This window comes from Pteropus vampyrus, unplaced genomic scaffold (assembly GCF_000151845.1).
Source record: "Pteropus vampyrus isolate Shadow unplaced genomic scaffold, Pvam_2.0 Scaffold200, whole genome shotgun sequence".
Classification (NCBI taxonomy): Eukaryota; Metazoa; Chordata; class Mammalia; order Chiroptera; family Pteropodidae; genus Pteropus; species Pteropus vampyrus.
This window is the reverse complement of record NW_011888981.1, coordinates 7,654-25,108: the sequence shown is the minus strand read 5'-3', so window position 1 is coordinate 25,108 and position 17,455 is coordinate 7,654. Positions and strand designations below refer to the sequence as shown.

Sequence of the window (17,455 nt, the reverse complement as noted above, 5' to 3'; positions counted from 1 at the left end):
TTACTTTTCGCAATCTCAGCCAAGAATATTACCTCTTTCCAAATTTACCAAAAGATCGCTGTGCATATTGCTGACAACATACCAATTCTCTGTAGTTAGTTCAAAGTCCCAGTGGCAATGGAGCAAATGCTGAATTAGAACCCCTTCCCCAGACCTACTTAGAGCATTTTTCGTCAGCGGCATGCCTCAGGTTCCATCTAACTAAAGATCTTTATAATCAGCAGCCCCTTATTTTTAAGTTACTCTTTAAAAACAACTTTCAAGGGGCATCTGAAAGCAAGTACTTACAATTTTGTTGGTAAGTAGGCTGCAGTGTCATCTTTATTTCTGATAATATCATTACATTTTTCAAGTGTTTGAAAAACAGTGAAAGTGTCCCCAATGCTATAAAGGGCTGCAAGATTTTTAGCTAACAATTTTCGTGTAGGTGGTCCAGGTGAACTACTTATTAATCCAGTTAATTGTTCAACAAGTTTTTTCTGCTTTTCCTTTACGTCAGTCTGTTATAAAAAAAATAAAGAACAGGAACAGTTTTTTTAATATGTATTTTTGTTGCCTTTAGTCAAAATAAAAAAATACTTAACAGTTAAGGTACCCTAATAATTAAAATCTATATTACATTAGGCATAAAACTATAAACAAGCATTTTCAAGATGAGTTCAGTAAGAAATGAACCATTCTTTACTAGATTAAATATTCTTTCATTCTCCTCCAATGTCAAAGAGTTAGCTACCAATAAAAGTGACTACTCTAGACCCAAAGTTTCCATACCAACTTACTAAGAAATAAACCAATAGTCCAAAGATGTAAAATATTGGGAGTATGGACAACTGATGTCTTAGAACCCAGAAAGGCTCCCTTTAAAAGCAAAGTCAGCAATCCAAAAATTCATAGGTCAGTGAAGGAAATCATAAGAAACTCTGAAGAGCCCTAGACAACAGAAAAAATATTCAGATCTACCCATGATCAATACCAAAAATTCATTCATTCATTCAAGAAATACTTATTGTGCACTTATATGCCATACACTATTCCAGGTAACAGTGAACACAACAGACAAAGTCTCTGCCTTCACAGAGTTTACACTTTAGAGGGGAGATACAGAGTTTATCAAAGAAACAAATAAATAGTTTGAGTTCTTACTATTTTACACAGGTCAGTAAAGAAAGGCCTCTCTGAAAAGAAGTGAAGGCATGAGGTTTGCAAATACCTGGGAGAGGAATGTTCCAGGCAGAGACCTGGATGTGGCAGCATGCTTAATAAGTTGGAGGACTGCAAGAAGGTTAGTTTGGCTGGAACAGAGTAAGAGACAGAAAGTAAAAGATAAAATAAGAAGCATAGAAGGGACCAGACTGTGTAGTGTCTTATACATCATTATAAGAACTTTGTGTTTTATTCTGAGTGAGAAGTTGATGTAGAGGTGATAAGTGATCTAAATGTTTTAAGATGCTCATTCTGACTACTGAGCTAAGAATACTCTACAAGGTACGTGTTGGAAGCACGGTGAGTACTTAAGAAGCTTTCACAATAATCCAGAAGAAAGATAAGATTGTTAATAACAGAGATGATGAAAAGTAATTTAATTCTGAATATATTTAGTGGATAGAACCAATAGGATTTGCTGATGAATATGATGTGAAGTTTCAGTAAAAAAGAGAAGTCAAAAATGCCTCTAAGGTTTATTAACAGAGCAACTAGAAGGGTGAAATGGTCATTTCCTGAGATGAAGAGAATTGGGGAAAGGACAGGTTTATGAGGAGGAAATCAAGAATTTGGTTCTAGATATCCAAGAGAAAGCGGTAGATCAGCTTGTTGGATATCTGGGAGTCATTCTTGCAAAGATGGTGGTAAAATTCATGCAATTAGATAATATCCCTGAAGGAATAAGTATCAATAGATTTTTTTTAAAGTGCACAGAACTGAAAAAGAGCCAACAACAACAATGACAAATAAGGAGTAATTAGTGAAGAAGAAAGAGAACTAAAAGAAGTTATGTTTTGGGAATCACAAATAGGAGAACCTTAACACTAAGTATGCATCGACAGTAATGAAAACAATCAATTTTTTAATTGGGGTGGAAGGTGTACAGATGTTAATATTATGCTTCATGACTTAGATAACTTTATGTACTCTTTTGTACTTTTCAATTTCACAACAAAAAATATTTTAAGTGTTTCAAGGTAGAAAATCAACTATGTCAAGTCAATTGGGGCAGATTACTGACCATCGATTTGGGCAATTTGAGATCACTGATAGACAAGTGCTGTTTCAGTAGAGTGATGGTGACACATACTTAATTGGAGGGGGTTAAGAGAAAATAGAAACGTCTAGTTAAAGAAACCCTACTAAAACTATACTAAAGGGCAACAGCAACAAAAGCACAAATCCACAAGTATAAAGAAAATCAGAAAAGAATCAATGCAAAATATGGAAGCCAGGTATCCCCAACAGGGAAAGCTGAGAAGAGACCTAAATTAAAGAACCCTCTAAAAGTTGATACTTGTTTTATTGTTGTTTTCAGGCTCTAGGTGTTTATGGAGGAGTAAAGTTGTGCCTAGAAGAAATGGTTGAGAACCTAAGAAGCTATAAGACTCCCGCACCTCTCTCCACCATTCTGGACTTAAGGAGCTCAGGCACAGTTGTGGGCTATGAAAACTGCACTGAAAACAAGGGAATTAAATGAAAGTTTGCATACTGAACGTTGAAGTCCCAGCATCCTCCTTCACTTCTTAGAACCTAAGCAGCTAGCCATATACCCTAGGACAGTGGTCCCCAACCTTTTTGGCACCAGAGCCGGTGCTCCTGTGAAACTCCAATGCCTGATGATCTGAGGTAGAGTTGAGAAGGTGATGCTAGCACTGGGGAGCAGCTGCAAATACAGATGAAGCATCCTTTGCTCATCACCCTGCTGCTCATCTCCTGCTGTGCAACCCAATTCCTAACAGGCCACCGCCCAGTACAGGTCCGCAGCCCAGGGGTTGGGGACCTCTGCCCTAGTAGAAAAGTCTCTTCTGGGGAATGACTAGCCAAGAGAAACTTAAGATATTAACATCAGAGGTTCCTCATAAAACCAGACTAGCCTATGGTGAAGCTCAGTTAACCACCCTGCCCAAAAAACTTTTCACAGCTAACTTAAATTTGAGCGGACAGCCAAAGATTGGCAGATGTTTGAGGAAAGTATCTAATTTTAAAGAGAGAAAAGAAAACACACAGAAAATGAAAAGCGACTTGGATGAAATAGACTATGTAGGAAGAAGAAAACAGAAAGTAAGAAAAATCTATTATTTACGCCTTTGAAAGATAAATGAAGATATTGGGATTGCTAGGCAGCACTGAGGGACCACCTGAAGTTGCAGATAATGAATTTAAGGTCGCATAATCATGTTTTTCTCCAGTCACAATTAGCTATCCAAGTAGAGACTTGAAGTAGGCAACACGGTGGATTTAGAGGAAGTTTGAGTTTTGCCACAGAATAGAGAAAGGACAGACAAGAAACTCCTATTACAGTATAATAGTCTCAAGTTCCATAAGTGACCCATGACCTTTCCAAAACATGTGTTTTCTCACAGATCATGAACACATAATATTCTCCAGTATGTTAACACAACTGGGGGAAAAAGAAAAAAAAAAACACCATACCTTGTTGGCAGCAACCAAGACTTTATCAAGAAATCGCAACCATTCAAAGATAAATACTGGTCTCTTTGCTTCAGTGATTTGAGCCAAAGCTTCTTCATTTAGCAATAAACTGTGGGCTAACTCCATTACTGAAGTTTTAAATTCACACCTTAAAGTAACAAATTAAAAAATACTCGTAAAATTTTTTTAATGTTGCAAGTCAAGCTTAATAATATAACCACTAAGAAATGAAAAGTCAGACTTCTCATTTCATTAGGAGGAAACTGATATAACTTCTTGGAGGCAAAATCTAAGAACTGATTTTTAAAAGACAAGGGTAACAACAAAAAAAGAAAGAATAGAGTAAAAATATTTTTTAATAAATATTGCAAATAAGGCCCTGTTCCAGAACAAATACATGTAGCAAAACATGTCATTAATCCTTTTCATAAACTGGAAAACTGAAAGCACCAAGATCAAACATCAGCTGAGCCTGACTGAGCACTCAGCCTTCTTTTTTCTAGTCCACTGCTCGGTGCACAGCACCCTTACCCCTCCCCTGGCCCAGAAATACATCAAAACGCCCCAGTTAAACGATCCCACACTGGTAGTCTCCAAGTGTCTTCCTATAAGGAAGGGGTGGGGGTGGACAGCTCCCGGCGGCCGAAGCTTCAGTGACAACCCCGGGCGGTCCGAAATTGCAACACGCAAAGGCTGCGCTCGCTGCGGGTCTGGGTTAACAGGGGTACTCCAAGGACCACAGCGGAGCTCCAGGCCTGGGGGAAATATAAGAGGCCGTCGCAGGCCTAGGGTTACTCGGGCTGTCAACGCCAGGAGGCAGGAGGTGCGGGCTTGGAACCGAGTCCGGCGCTTGAAAAGGGAAAATGTTCATTACGAACTCGAATTTCCTCCTCGGCCCTCTGAAGACGAACAGGGGGCCAGGGGCGTGTACGCGCGTCAACGTGCATGCTTCGGCGGCAGATGGGGTGGCCTCACCTCCTGGTCTGGCAGGGACCGATCTAGTGAGCTCCGGGGCCAGAAGCAGCCGCCCAGGGACCCGGATGCCCCACCTCCTGCACTCTTGCCGGCAGGAAACGAGAGGAGAGCGCGTGCGCGGAAGGTGGTCATGCGCAAGCGCACTAACCACGTCCTCCGAGCCCTGCCTGCCGCAGGTTTCCAATAGCTTCTGCACACCGGAACTCAGGTGGAGCAGAGCCCCAGAAGTCCTGCGCTGTTTGGTGAGCGTGTACGCATAGCGCAATCTCGCGTGCTGGCCCGGGGCGAATAGAGCTGCCAGGTAAGGGGCTGGAGGTGCTGACTAGACTGATAAAGGGCGGTGATTTGCGTGTTGGTTGTGACTACCCCATGACACCATCACCCACATTCCCACCTGTGAGTGGTCGCGTCTGTGGGACGCTTGCAGTCGGGAGGGAAGCGAGAGGGATCAGCGGTCCCTGAAGGGAGTGTTTGAAATTAGGCATTTCTTGTCACCTTTCTGCTGTCTAACTACTTTGCCCCTCTCTCCACTGTGATGTGTAGTGAGACTCTCAACATGTCTGAAGCAACATTCTTTTTGCTACCTCCCCTCCCTCTCTCTACCAAAAACAAAACAAAACCTGCTACTACAGTCTTACCCCTCTCAAAAACTGTTAACTCCATTCTTCCAGGTATTCAGACCAAAGCCTTTGCGTAATCCTTGACATCACCTCCAGCACATTAGCGATTCTTGTTAGCTCTACCTTCAAAATATGCCCAGAATGCGACCACTTCTCACCACTTCCACTGCGGTACCTGTAGTCCAAGTCACCTTCATCTCTGCCAGGATTATTGCTTTGTGAAGTTTATCCTTATGCTTTATGAGAATGGATGATGCTGAAGTATTATTTTACCCATAAAACGAGAGTTTTAAAAAGAATCTGTAATTCCCATTCAGATCTGCCTAGCACTTTGGAGCTCAATGGTTTCCTTAAAAATAATCTTATTTCCAGTAGCCAGAGTCCTAAAACCTGCATCCGTTGTGGTGTTGAGCAGGTCATTTAGCTATACTGACCCTTAATTTCTCCAACTAGAAAGCAGGACTGTGTTATTACCTGTAAAATGGTTAATGATGAATAAATGGGATAAAAATGTGTGGTATACTGGGTAAGTGCTAAACCATTACGTGTAAAAATATTATTGCTACAAATGAATCTGAGGTTTAGAGACAGTGGGTGAATTACCACAAATGCTGTATATAATCTTCCACATTTCTAATTTATTATATGATAATAAAAAGAAAAATAAGCAAAACTAAACTAATGTTTAAGGATGCACACATGGTTTATGAAACTATAAAGAAAAGGAGGTAGTTGGAAACAGTGTGATTGGGTAGGGGATAAAGAAGGCTCCTGGGGTGGCTGACAAGGTTCTGTCTTCTGATAGGGTGATCATTTGTATTATCTTTTGCTGTACAACAAAATTATCACCAAATTTAGCAACTCAAATAACTATAATCATTTATTATCTCACAGTTTCTGTGGGCCAGGAATTTGTTACTGGTTTAGCTTAGCTCAGAGTTTCTTAAGAAGTTGTGAAGATGCCAGCCCAGGCTGAGTCATTTGAAATTTTGACTGGTGCTAGAGGATCCATTTCCAAGGTGGCTCACTCACGTAGCTCCCAAATTTGTGCTGGTTGTCTACAGGAGGTCTCAGTTCCTCCCATGTGGACTTCTCTATAAAACTGCTTAAGTGTCCTTACTACATGATAGCCAACTTCCTTCAGAATGAATAATCTAACTAACTTCAGCATTAGAGTGATATAACTTAAGAGCTACAGTGTCTTTTATGACGGAGGAGTCATCTTCCATCATTTTCACAATGTCCCATTGTGCAGGGACGCTACACGAGGACGTTGAAAATCGAGAGGCAAGAATCATTGGCGACCATCTTGGAGGCTACCACATGGTTACAAGAGTGTTTGCCTGATAATAATTCATAAATCTGTGCATTTATTTTATGTGGTTCTCCATATTGATGATATCTTTACATCAAGGTTTTTTAAAAAAAATAAGACACAGGAAAAAACATATTCTATTATTACAAAATTACAAATATTATTAAAGACCTTTTTTCTCATCATTGCTAAACATTAAGAGTTTATGATGCTTGGGACACAGTGGTAGGCAGCAGAGATATAGAAAACTTTGTGGTTTACAGCCTAGTTGGGAAGATATATATTAAAAATATTAAAAACTAGTACAATAATACTTCTTGGTTGCAGTTCACAGAATCCCTACTCAAACAAGCTTAAGAAATGAGAAAATTTATTAGCCCATGTAGCTGGGAAGAATGCCAGGTCACAACATCAAAGAAAGAGCTACAGGAATCAGGGTCTTGGGAACTAAGGTTGGAGACTTATTGCTTTGTCCATTTTCTCTGGCTTCATCCTATAGAACACGATCTCTTCATATGGCCAAGGTGGCCATCTACAGCCTAGCTTCATCTACTCAGTTCAGAAACCCCAATGAAGAGAGTTTCTTTCCCCACAATTCATATATCCATATCATGTAAGGAAAGATGCTTCTTTGCCCTGATTAGGTCATCCCCTCCCCTGTTGCAGGGACATAAGGCACTATAATTGGCCATCTTATGCCCAAGGGAGGATAGAATACTGAGATTGCCAACCTCTACTAGAACCACATGGCGGGCAGAGAGCCGGGTTCCCAAAGAAAAGCATTAACATCACCTGGGAGCCTATTGGAAATGCCTAACCTCAGGCTCCAGCTCAGAATCGAACTCTGAATTTTAAGAACATCCTGGGGCAATTCATATACACAATAAATTTTGAAATGCACTTTACTCAATAATCCTGTTATCCCTTTATGGAGCAATAATTAAATGACTTTAGCTATTGTGGATGGAAGCTCACCTCAAGAATGTTTCCATATAAATGAGGATTTAACAAGCTCCAAATGAGAGCTTGAATATAAAGTTCTGCAGAGGGAGGCCTGGAGCAGTCAGGACAACTTTTGTGAAGGAGGGCAGCCCAGGCCTAGGAGGAAAGAAATGTCCGCGTTATGTTCAGAGGGCAATGAGAAGCCCCTGCAGCTTGAATAATGAATCCTAAAGGAGAGTCGACCAGATTATGAAGGACTTCTGCTACAGTGTTAAAGTGACTGGTTCTCCACTGCCTGCAGGGTAAAGTTTAATGAAGGATTTGAAACAGGCAAGTAACATGACCTGGCTTAAAAAACCACTCTGGAGAGGGTGTAGAAGATGGACTGGAAGAGGAGAAGCCGAAGGCAATGAGACCAATTAGGAAGTAGTTATAATAGTTCCAATGAGAAAGAAATCCCTGAATAAAGCAGTGGTCACAACTATAGGCAAAAATGCCTATGAGGGATATTGTATAAGAAGAAATGACAGAGGTTTATGACAAGTCAGGAATGGGTAGAGTAGTGACATTAATTTGAAAGTATAGGGGATGAAGGAGGTTTGGGGTAGAAGAGAATGCATTGTTTGAGTTATTGAGTTTGAGAGCTCCACCCAAAAATATCAAAAGGGCACAGAAATGTGGAGTAGAGCTCTGGAGAAAGGTCATGGCTGGGGATACAGAAAAGTTTATTTCCATTTTGGTTAAACTAAAAAAAATAGTAATTGTTACTTTATCCTATTTGATTTGTAGATACTTTGTCCTAAGAAATTGAACATGGCAGAAGAAGAGGACTATATGTCTGATTCCTTCATTAACGTCCAGTAAGTAAATGTGTATGCCTCACATCCACATACATATGAGACATTAATGTAGACTCAAGCGGTGACATTGATTTTAAACGTGAGGTTTGAAAGTTAGTCTTATAGCTTTGTGGAGACCCTGTCTACATGTTCATACAAGGCACTAGGAGCCGCTTCCTTTTTAATGCTAAGCATTTTACTTCTGCCCTTGATTCTTTTTATTCCCCTCTTCCAAGGAACTTTAGTTTTTCTTTATTTCATCCTATGGTTTCTCCTAGCTACTATTCAGCTTTGCTCTTTGTTATTGCCAACCGCCTAAAAATATTACTATGTCTCATTTCTTCAACTGTACTTTCTTTAGTTTCTTACAATCTGGTAACAGCCTTCATCATTTTTACTTAAACAGCCCTTCTCAGAAGTCACTGATAATGTTTTAATATTGGTGATAACAAAGGTGATCAGAAAAGTAACTGAAAATTTAAGTAGTGTCAAGTGAGTATCAAAGTCATAAGAAAACTTCGTGTACTCATCTAAAATAACCTTTTCTCATATTCAGAGAAGATATCAGACCGGGATTGCCAATGCTGAGGCAAATTCGAGAAGCTCGTCGAAAAGAAGAAAAGCAGCAGGAAGCTAATTTGAAAAATAGGCAGAAGAGTTTAAAAGAAGAAGAACAAGAAAGACGTGACATTGGGTTGAAGAATGCACTAGGCTGTGAAAACAAAGGGTTTGCTTTGCTCCAAAAAATGGGATATAAAAGTGGCCAGGCCCTTGGCAAGAGTGGTAAGTCACATCTGGAAGTAATGGGTGTTTCTGACCACCAAATGGTGATTTTTTCAATAAATTCCAGAGATAACTCTTTAATCTTTGTCCATCTGCACAGAAATTAAAACAACTTAAGCTTCTTAGTCTCTCATGTGCTAACAAGCGTTACAGAGAACTTTCATCTTCCCATATCCACTTCAGGCCATCTTGTTGCCATCAAGAGCTGCTTATCAGCCCAGGTCAGCCATGAAGGAACTAACAGTTGATATGGACAAAGCTTAACAATGGAGGCAACAGCTAAGAATGGTGACAAGAGAAGAGTTGAGAAGTACAGTGGCCAAAGGGCAATGAAGCAACATTAAAGATGATGTTAGGACTCTGTCTTGTTTGTCATGTATCTGTGGCAGCCACCTGACTGACCAGCCAGTTGGAGAAGCTCAATTCTCAACCTCTCGTTTTAGGAAGTGAGACTGTTAAGATATAGAGGCTATATATTTCTAGTATCTTCTGTAAGCTGTTTTTCTTTCCCCCTTTATTGTAATTGCTCTGATCTTCACCTACCAAGGCTGTCACCCTCTTGGACATATGTTTTTAACTTCTTAAAACCCTGCCTTCAGGTGACATAGGAGATGTGGGTCAGCTTTATTGGGGACTAGGTATTCAAATGGAGATAGTTGATTGTAGTGTATTAATGTTTAGATTTCAGTTTGAATATCATTGGAACGGGAAGGGATATGTATAGAACATTGTAAAGTTGCATAATATGCTTACCTGTAGTTTGAAGAAGGATTTCTAATGTATTTTGTGTTTTGTTCTCTTTTTTTAGGAGATGGTATTGTTGAACCAATTCCTCTCAATGTCAAAACAGGTATGTAATTATTTTGGGGGATATTTACCAGTAATAATAACATGCTTAGATCTAGCACATATATTTGCTTAATAAGTACATTTTTTATGTGGCATTGTTACATTTCTTATCATAAGAAGCCCTCAGTAAAATGTTTCTTAGTTAAGCTTCTAAACTTTTTAAAGTAAAAATAAAAGTTTAGTGAGTATAAAATTTAAATCATAAAAATATGGGAGGAAATTGTTATTAACATTAAAAATAAAAAGGTATTTTTGTCGATTGCAATGTCCTAGAAGTATTCTGAGACAGATTTATCTATTGAATGTTTTTCTTAATCCTTTGAATGAATTGAAGAGAAAAAATATATTTTTTTGTTCATCATATTAAATGAAAAACTGACAGTTGGTATTGTTTTCCCAATTTAAAAAAAAATTTGTATAGTATTACTATCTTATTAGCACAGACTAATGATCTCAAATTGTGTGTTTGGGTTTAAAAAAATCTCTAGTGTTTTCTCTTGTCATGTCAAATGATTTTGAATAATTATATTTAAATTAGAATTGCATTTAATCTGTAAATATTTAAATTGTCATGTTTTGAAGTATAAAGTCAGTAAGTTTCTCATCGGAGTTTTCTGTTTGAACAGGGAAAAGTGGCATTGGTCATGAGGCATTGTTAAAACGGAAAGCAGAGGAAAAATTAGAAAGCTACAGAAGAAAGATTCATGTGAAAAAGCAAACTGAAGAAAAAGCTGCAGAACAGTTTCGGTAAAACTTTGTATTTGAGCTCCTTTTGGTTTCATCTTTTCTTTATCGTGCTATGTTTTCTGGTCCTTGGGCATAAAAAGTGGATAAAGAGAGTACAGACCTTTAATGTGCTATTTTTTCTTGCAATTAGAATGCGACTTAAAAATAAGCAAGATGAAATGAAGCTAGAAGGAGATCTTAGAAGAAGCCAGCGAGCCTGTCAACAATTGGATACTCAGAAGGCAAGCCTTTTCCCTGCTGTCAGTTTAGTAATAAAGTGTTCTGGCGCCCAATGTGATTTGTCATGTATTTATATTTTAAAAACCAAAACAAGACAAAACACTCCAAGTTTGGTATACCTAGTCTTCTGCCCATTAAATCTTTCATTTAACATGTACTACTGATCTGTGATCATTGATGCTCAAAATAATGACTTGTTCACTACAGGAACCTGAGTAGTCTGAATTATCCAATGAGGATTGAATACATTTTTACATTTTACATAATTGTTCTCTGCTTATTTGAATATTGATTAGTCAGAGTCACTATATGTGGAAATTCTATTCAACAGAATATTTGACTAACTAGAATAGCCTATTTTCAGTCTGTATTCAGTACCTCATGTGTCCCTAACTAGTAAGATCACGGCAGAATACTACTTTAAATTTCAATGACTTTTAAAATTCTCTCTTGGACGTGGTTCCATATGTAGTGGTTAGCACGTCTGCTTTACACGCAGAAGGTCCTGGGTTCACACTCTGGTGGAGCCACAGTCCATGGTCTATAGCCATGCCACCCTGAACAAGCCCGATGTCTGATCTTGGAAGCTAAGCAGGGTTGGGCTTGGTTAGTACTTGGATGGGAGATCACCTAGGAAGACCAGGTGCTGTAGGCATAAATAACAATAAGTAATAAAAAAAGTAAAATTCTGTTTGCTTTTATTTTTACTTTATCTTGCTTTATTTTTTTATTTTGATGGTTCAAAATAAAATTACTTCATTTAAAATCTCAACGTTTGTTAAATTTCCCTCATATGTAGGTTGCTAGAAGTGCTCTCATTTTTCTATATTTCCATAGCAGTTTATTTTGAATGTATGTCATAACACTTAAGATTTTCTAGCTTATATGTATTTTATACCCATAGCTTATTTTCCCTGCTAGACTGTCAGCATTTTGAAGTCAATATTCTAATCGGGTTTTGCATCCCCAGAGTTCATAGTACAGGGCTTTACTCTTGAAGCAGCACTCAATAAATGTTTCATTGAAAGAATGAATTTATGTTGACATGAACATACTTGTAATAGTCTTATATTCAGCTATGTTTAATTGGGAATAATTCTACATTTTCAGAATATTCAGGTTCCCAGGGAGGCCTGGTACTGGTTGAGGCTTGAAGAAGAGACTGAAGAAGAGGAAGAGGAAGAAAAAGAACAAGATGAAGATGAATATAAGAGTGAAGATTTAAGTGTATGTTTTGGCACCAATTTCTTGAGCACAGTGTCTCGGCCTTAGCACCATTAATTCATGAGCTGAATAATTGTTTGTTGTAGGGTGCTATTCTGTGCATTGTAAGATATCTAGCAGCATCTCTGGCCTCCACCCTTACAAAAGCCAGTTGCACTTGTAATGACCAGAAGTATCTCCAGACATTGCTAAAAACCTATGTTCCACTTAACTGGGAGACCATTGATGAGAATTTTAATGGCAAAGGGAGGCAGTGTTCACCCTCATTGCACTGGGTGTGGTAGATTCTTTGAAAGTAGAAGTCGTCTTAAAGGATTCTGATCCTGATCAAGCCAGCCAAAATATACTTTCTGAATGCTAACAAGTGGTTTCTGTTGTGTCTGGCAAACTTGTGAAAATACCACAGTGGCTGGCAAACTGGGTCATGTTTTAATGTATTCTGCCTTGAACACCTCTCCTAACTGGTTGAAAGTGTAGCAGACTTATGGCCTTGGGCTAATTCAGCATGCCCCAGAGCACCAGGAAACCAAGATTCTGTTCAATGTGAACCATTAATATGCTTGTGTCCTATATCTAGGTACTGGACAAATTACAAATATTGACTAGTTATTTAAGAGAAGAACATCTGTATTGTATTTGGTGTGGAACAGCCTATGAAGGTAAGAAAATAAACTTTTAAAAAGTATTGAATACAAATGCTCTTTGATTTTTTTTAAAAGTCAAATTCCCATAGACAATGGAAATTTCTTACTCCATCCAAATGGTAATGTGGGATCAATATCTTAAAGAAATAATGGATATTAATATAATTGAGGCCTCATTAATGGTGTTTTTAACTTTTCAGAAATGGAACGTGTAGAAAAGAATTTTTCATTCATTTCAGAAGAAAAAATTTTGAGTCACTTAAAAATGATGGGTTTTTTTCATGCTTTATTTTTAAAGATTCTTCAGCTACAGATACTTGAAAGATATATTAAATTTTTAGGACTAATTTTTATATAGTTACATAGAATATTGTTCCTGAACCATAAAAATTAGCATGTTGAAATTCCCTCCATTTTTTTTATTTTTTAATAAAGAAATGGTTTAAAAAATGCCAAATGTATTTTGGATCCAAAAGCTTTCCTTTCTCTCACATTTGCTTATGCTGGCTTTACTAACTTGAATTTAAGGACTTTGTACTTAAGAGTGAAGAATTTGTTTATTGTTACTGTCTTTTTCCAGTTTGTTTAGCAGACTAAATAGCAAAGATACCTATAAAACCTATGTTATGTTGAAATAATTTTCTAGAATAGTTTACTATATGAATTACATTAATCTTTTATTTTCTTCACATAAATTACAGATGAAGAAGACCTGTCTTCACATTGCCCAGGACCAACTTCCGCAGATCACGACTAAGAGTAGTCTCAATAAAGTAGAAATCTGGAAAATGCTGTTATTCTCAAAGACAGATAGTTGAGCAGTTAGAATTCCCAGATTTTGGACGCCAGTAAAGAAAGAGGGCCTTATATATTTTGTTCTTTTTCTACTTTCGAAGTCCTTCATACTTTAGAATTGTTCACTGACCTCCAAAAATATAATGGAATGCTATTTCAGAACATGAGTTATAGACACGGGCCATTACAATTTATGACTCTGTTGTGATACTTATGGAGTTTAAGAGACACCAGCAGGTAACTCCCTTATTCCTCTCTTCACTTCAGAACAAATTGAAAAATAAGACATGGGAGCCAGCTTTATTATCAATGAAGCTGAAATAGACAGCAAGGCTGATTTGTTCTCTAGTCAGACTCCCTAACATAGCTCTGTGATTGGAGAGACTGCAGACCTCGGTGAGAACACAGCCCATTTCACATTTTCAGACCAGTTAGCTTTCAAGGTGACAGAATCTACTAGGGGCTGGGCCACACAGGCTAGGTTCCTTCTCTCAATAGCACTCATCAGATAAGACATCTCTCTGTTGAAAGAGAATGAATGAGGGTTCACAGAGCTTGTTCCTGTACTTCTCAGAGCTCACTGCCTTAGCTGGGTAGCTCTAAGTGATTTTTAAAGTTATTTTTTCTGTCTTAAGCTGAAATCTGCTTCCTAAAATTTAATTGAGTACAGCTAAGGACATATATACCATGGCACACCTCTAGAGCTTCATCCAAGGTTGGGCATCAAAATCATGAAGCTTTTTTAAAATTCAGAAGCTCAGGTACCTCTCTCAGTGATTTTGATTCAGCTAATCTAGGATAGTTTCTTGATATCTATATTTAAAGTTCTAAGAATGAGTGTGATAAGCATATGTGGATGAGAACTAGTGCTATATATTAAACATAGAGCACTGCTATTCTTAGAATTGAGACGTCACTGCACAGCTTACATCTCACCTTTTAGTAACACTGAGCAAGAGGTCAACCTCTTCTTCCTGTTTTAGAAACAGCACATGCAAGAACATAGCAAAAGCTAACCTATTCTGGCACAAGTTAAGATAATCAATAGTGCAACTTTTTTTAGCCTCTGACCTAATATGACCTAATTCACTTGTTCTTGAGTTTAACTTGGGGAACTTTAAAAAATAATACAAGGGGCCGGCCCCCAGAAATTCTGATGTAGTTGGTCACCGTGGCCTTGACATGACTACCCTAATTCTAAGATGAAGCAGAGCTTGAGAATCACTAAGCTAGGTAACTTCTGGGCCTCAGTTCTTCATCCAGAAAATGAATCATTACTTTTATGAACATAAATGCATATATAAAATATTGAAGTTTATATAGTTGAATACTATTTAATATTTACTTGTTTAAAAAAAATAATAAAATTATAAAACAAAGGAGTATACCTTTCCCTTAGAATTATAGTCAACATACTGACATTCATTCAGTCAGTCCCAAAGCCATGTGGACTGTTTCACATGAAATAAGAGTTAGGAACTGGCTTCCTTTTCTCCTACTTTCGGGACAACCCACCACCTGCCTAGTGGCCTAGAAGATTTTGAGTATGTTTATGAACAACTTTGTTGAGAATGGTAATAACTTCAATGGAACCCATCACTCCACTAGAGTTGTGGTGTGCATTTCCAAGCCAAGGGCTAGAACTAGGCCTGCCTTGGAGATTGGGAGGCATCCCTCCATCCTTATCCATCAACATTGAAAAATAACAGCTTTCAATATGAGTAAAAACATTTTTATTCACATAGGACTTTTAGGACTTCATAATTAAATGATGATGATAACCCAGGAAAGCAAAACGTTGAAAGAATTTTTTAAATTTGCTTTAGGGCATGTATATGAAATTTGAAATGTCATTCATTTTTGTTTATATTGTGCTATATTAAAGTCCTATCTAGAACTTCTAAAATGTTTATTTTCCTGATTATATATCCAAAATACTAGAGCTTCTAAAATTCAAAATAAGACTTCAGTGCACCATATTAATTAATCTTAACATACCTTTAAGTGTTATTTGCCAAACGTTTAATTGTTGAAATTTTAAAGTGAACATTATTTAGTGCTAGATACATTTTGTAAGATCAATAATATGAATTTAACACTTATTACCCACCAGTTCAAAAACACAGAGTTCCTGCTTTAATGGAGGGCAGTATACTCACTGCCTTGAAGTATACAAAATTGAGAGTGCCTGCTTTCTAGAAATTCACAGTATGAGGTTAAGAGCCACGTAGAAATAACAGCTCCAATGCATACTGGTAAGCACAATACTGAAGCACCAATGAGTGTACTAAGGGAGAAGTTTTACTCTGAGCAGGAGACAGTGGAACACTGGAAGTGGCAGGGAATGTAGGTTCTGAGCATAACTGACAGGCAAAGTCATGAGAGGAGTTACAAAATGACCCCACATTTCCACTCAGGTATATACATGGGAGAAATGGAAACACGTATCCACATAAAATCTGTACATGAATGTTCATAGTAGCACTTCATAATAGCAGAAAAGTGGGAACAACCCAAATGTCCATCAACTAATAAATAAAATGTGATATATCCGTATAAGTGAAAATTATTTGGCAACAAAAAGGAATGTACTGATCCATGCTACTACCTGGATGAACCTTGAGAACATTACATGAAGCGAAAAAGACCACATATATGATTCTATTTAAATAAAATATCCAGAATGGGCAAATCTACAGAGAAAGGTAGATTAGTGATTGCCTAGAAGTGGGGGAAGATAAGGAAGGGATATTAATGGGCATGGGCTTCATGGGGTGACAGAAATGTTTTTAAATTGATTGTGATGGTTGCAAAGCTCTGAATATACCTAACACCACTGAACTGTACATTTTAAGTGGTGAATTATATGGTATGTTAATTATACCTTGATAAAGCCACAATTCAAAAAAAGTTGAAGAGAATTTCAGATAGAAACCATAGCAGAGAGCCATTGAGTGCAAAAGCCTATCCAGGTAACACTGAGCCAACCAGTGTGGCTGGGGCTTATTCAAGTAAGTCAATGTGTGTGCAGAATGGGAGCCTCTGGAGGAGGACGACCCTGCCAACACCTTGACTATATCCCAGTGAAACACATTTCAGACTTCTGGCCTGCAGAACTGTAAGATAATAAATGTATGTTGCTTTAAACCACGAAGTTTATAGGAATTTGTTACATCAGCCATAGGAAACTAATATGGGTCTCAATCAAATTAACCCCTAAAGAGCCACAAATATTTGAGAATTTATTTGTCTCACAGTTTTACCTATTACACAGTTTTTAGTTAGACTTTAAGCCAATAGTGGGACCACCGTACAGCTAACTATAGTCTCTTCATCTGAGATCATTCTGAGGAAATGTAGGATTGGGATAGGCCATAGCCACAGGTATAGAATCACAGACCTTAAGGACTGGATCGATATTACATTGGAAAAGTAGATATCTAAATGGAGATATCTACCATGCTTTGCTCCTTAGCCCTCTTTCCTCTGTATAGTATCTCCCTTGGCAATCTCTTGAATTCAAAGTGGAATGTTGGTTTACTTCCAGGCTACACATCACTTCTGTGTATGATTCCAATCTATCCCTTCTCCTGAGTTCCTATCCTGCATTTCCTACAGTATGCTCCACATATTCACCCTGAATATTCTGGCAGCACCCCAAACTCAGCATCTCCAAATGAGATCCAACATTTTACCTTCCAAATGTGCTCACCTCACCATGTTGAAAGATGTACAGTTGTCTCTATTGGCTTAAATTCTAATTAAAAACAGGTAAAAATGTGATAGAATCTCAAATATGCATGGCCCTTTGCGGGGGGAGTGTTTAATTTCATGGAGACCTATATTTCCTTTAATGGCATCATA

At 37.9% G+C, this 17,455-nt stretch overlaps 2 protein-coding genes and 1 pseudogene across 5 annotated transcripts in view; 2 read left to right on the top strand and 1 right to left on the bottom strand.

Annotated features, from left to right (window-relative positions):
- The window catches only part of HEATR5B (HEAT repeat containing 5B), a 73,850-nt gene extending 69,139 nt beyond the window's left edge, over positions 1–4,711 (bottom strand). Inside the window, exons 1-3 of one of the 2 annotated variants that reach the window (XM_011372087.2) lie at positions 4,615–4,711; positions 3,640–3,787; positions 289–500 (exon numbers count right to left, since the gene is read on the bottom strand). In XM_011372087.2, coding sequence (XP_011370389.1) covers positions 289–500; positions 3,640–3,765 — 338 coding nt within the window. In that variant the 5' untranslated portion in view covers positions 3,766–3,787; positions 4,615–4,711. Of the gene's footprint in view, positions 1–288; positions 501–3,639; positions 3,788–4,517 lie in introns of both variants that reach the window. The other variant, XM_011372088.2, reaches the window with a different exon arrangement.
- A 56-nt stretch (positions 4,712–4,767) lies between these two features.
- GPATCH11 (G-patch domain containing 11) lies at positions 4,768–15,492 on the top strand. 3 transcript variants are annotated; one of them, XM_023537796.1, is made up of 10 exons: positions 4,780–4,915; positions 6,490–6,521; positions 8,281–8,351; positions 8,887–9,113; positions 9,922–9,963; positions 10,589–10,709; positions 10,840–10,930; positions 12,039–12,155; positions 12,730–12,811; positions 13,498–15,492. In XM_023537796.1, exons 3-10 carry the CDS (start codon positions 8,305–8,307, stop codon positions 13,551–13,553), a joined length of 783 nt encoding a protein of 260 aa, XP_023393564.1. In that variant the 5' UTR covers positions 4,780–4,915; positions 6,490–6,521; positions 8,281–8,304; the 3' UTR covers positions 13,554–15,492. The 3 variants fall into 3 exon arrangements, with proteins under 3 accessions (XP_011370386.1, XP_023393564.1, XP_011370385.1); XM_011372083.2 differs by having other exon boundaries at positions 6,490–6,560; XM_011372084.2 differs by lacking the exon at positions 6,490–6,521 and having other exon boundaries at positions 4,768–4,915.
- On the top strand, positions 11,468–11,583 carry LOC111746766 (annotated as a pseudogene).
- Positions 15,493–17,455: the final 1,963 nt, after the last annotated feature.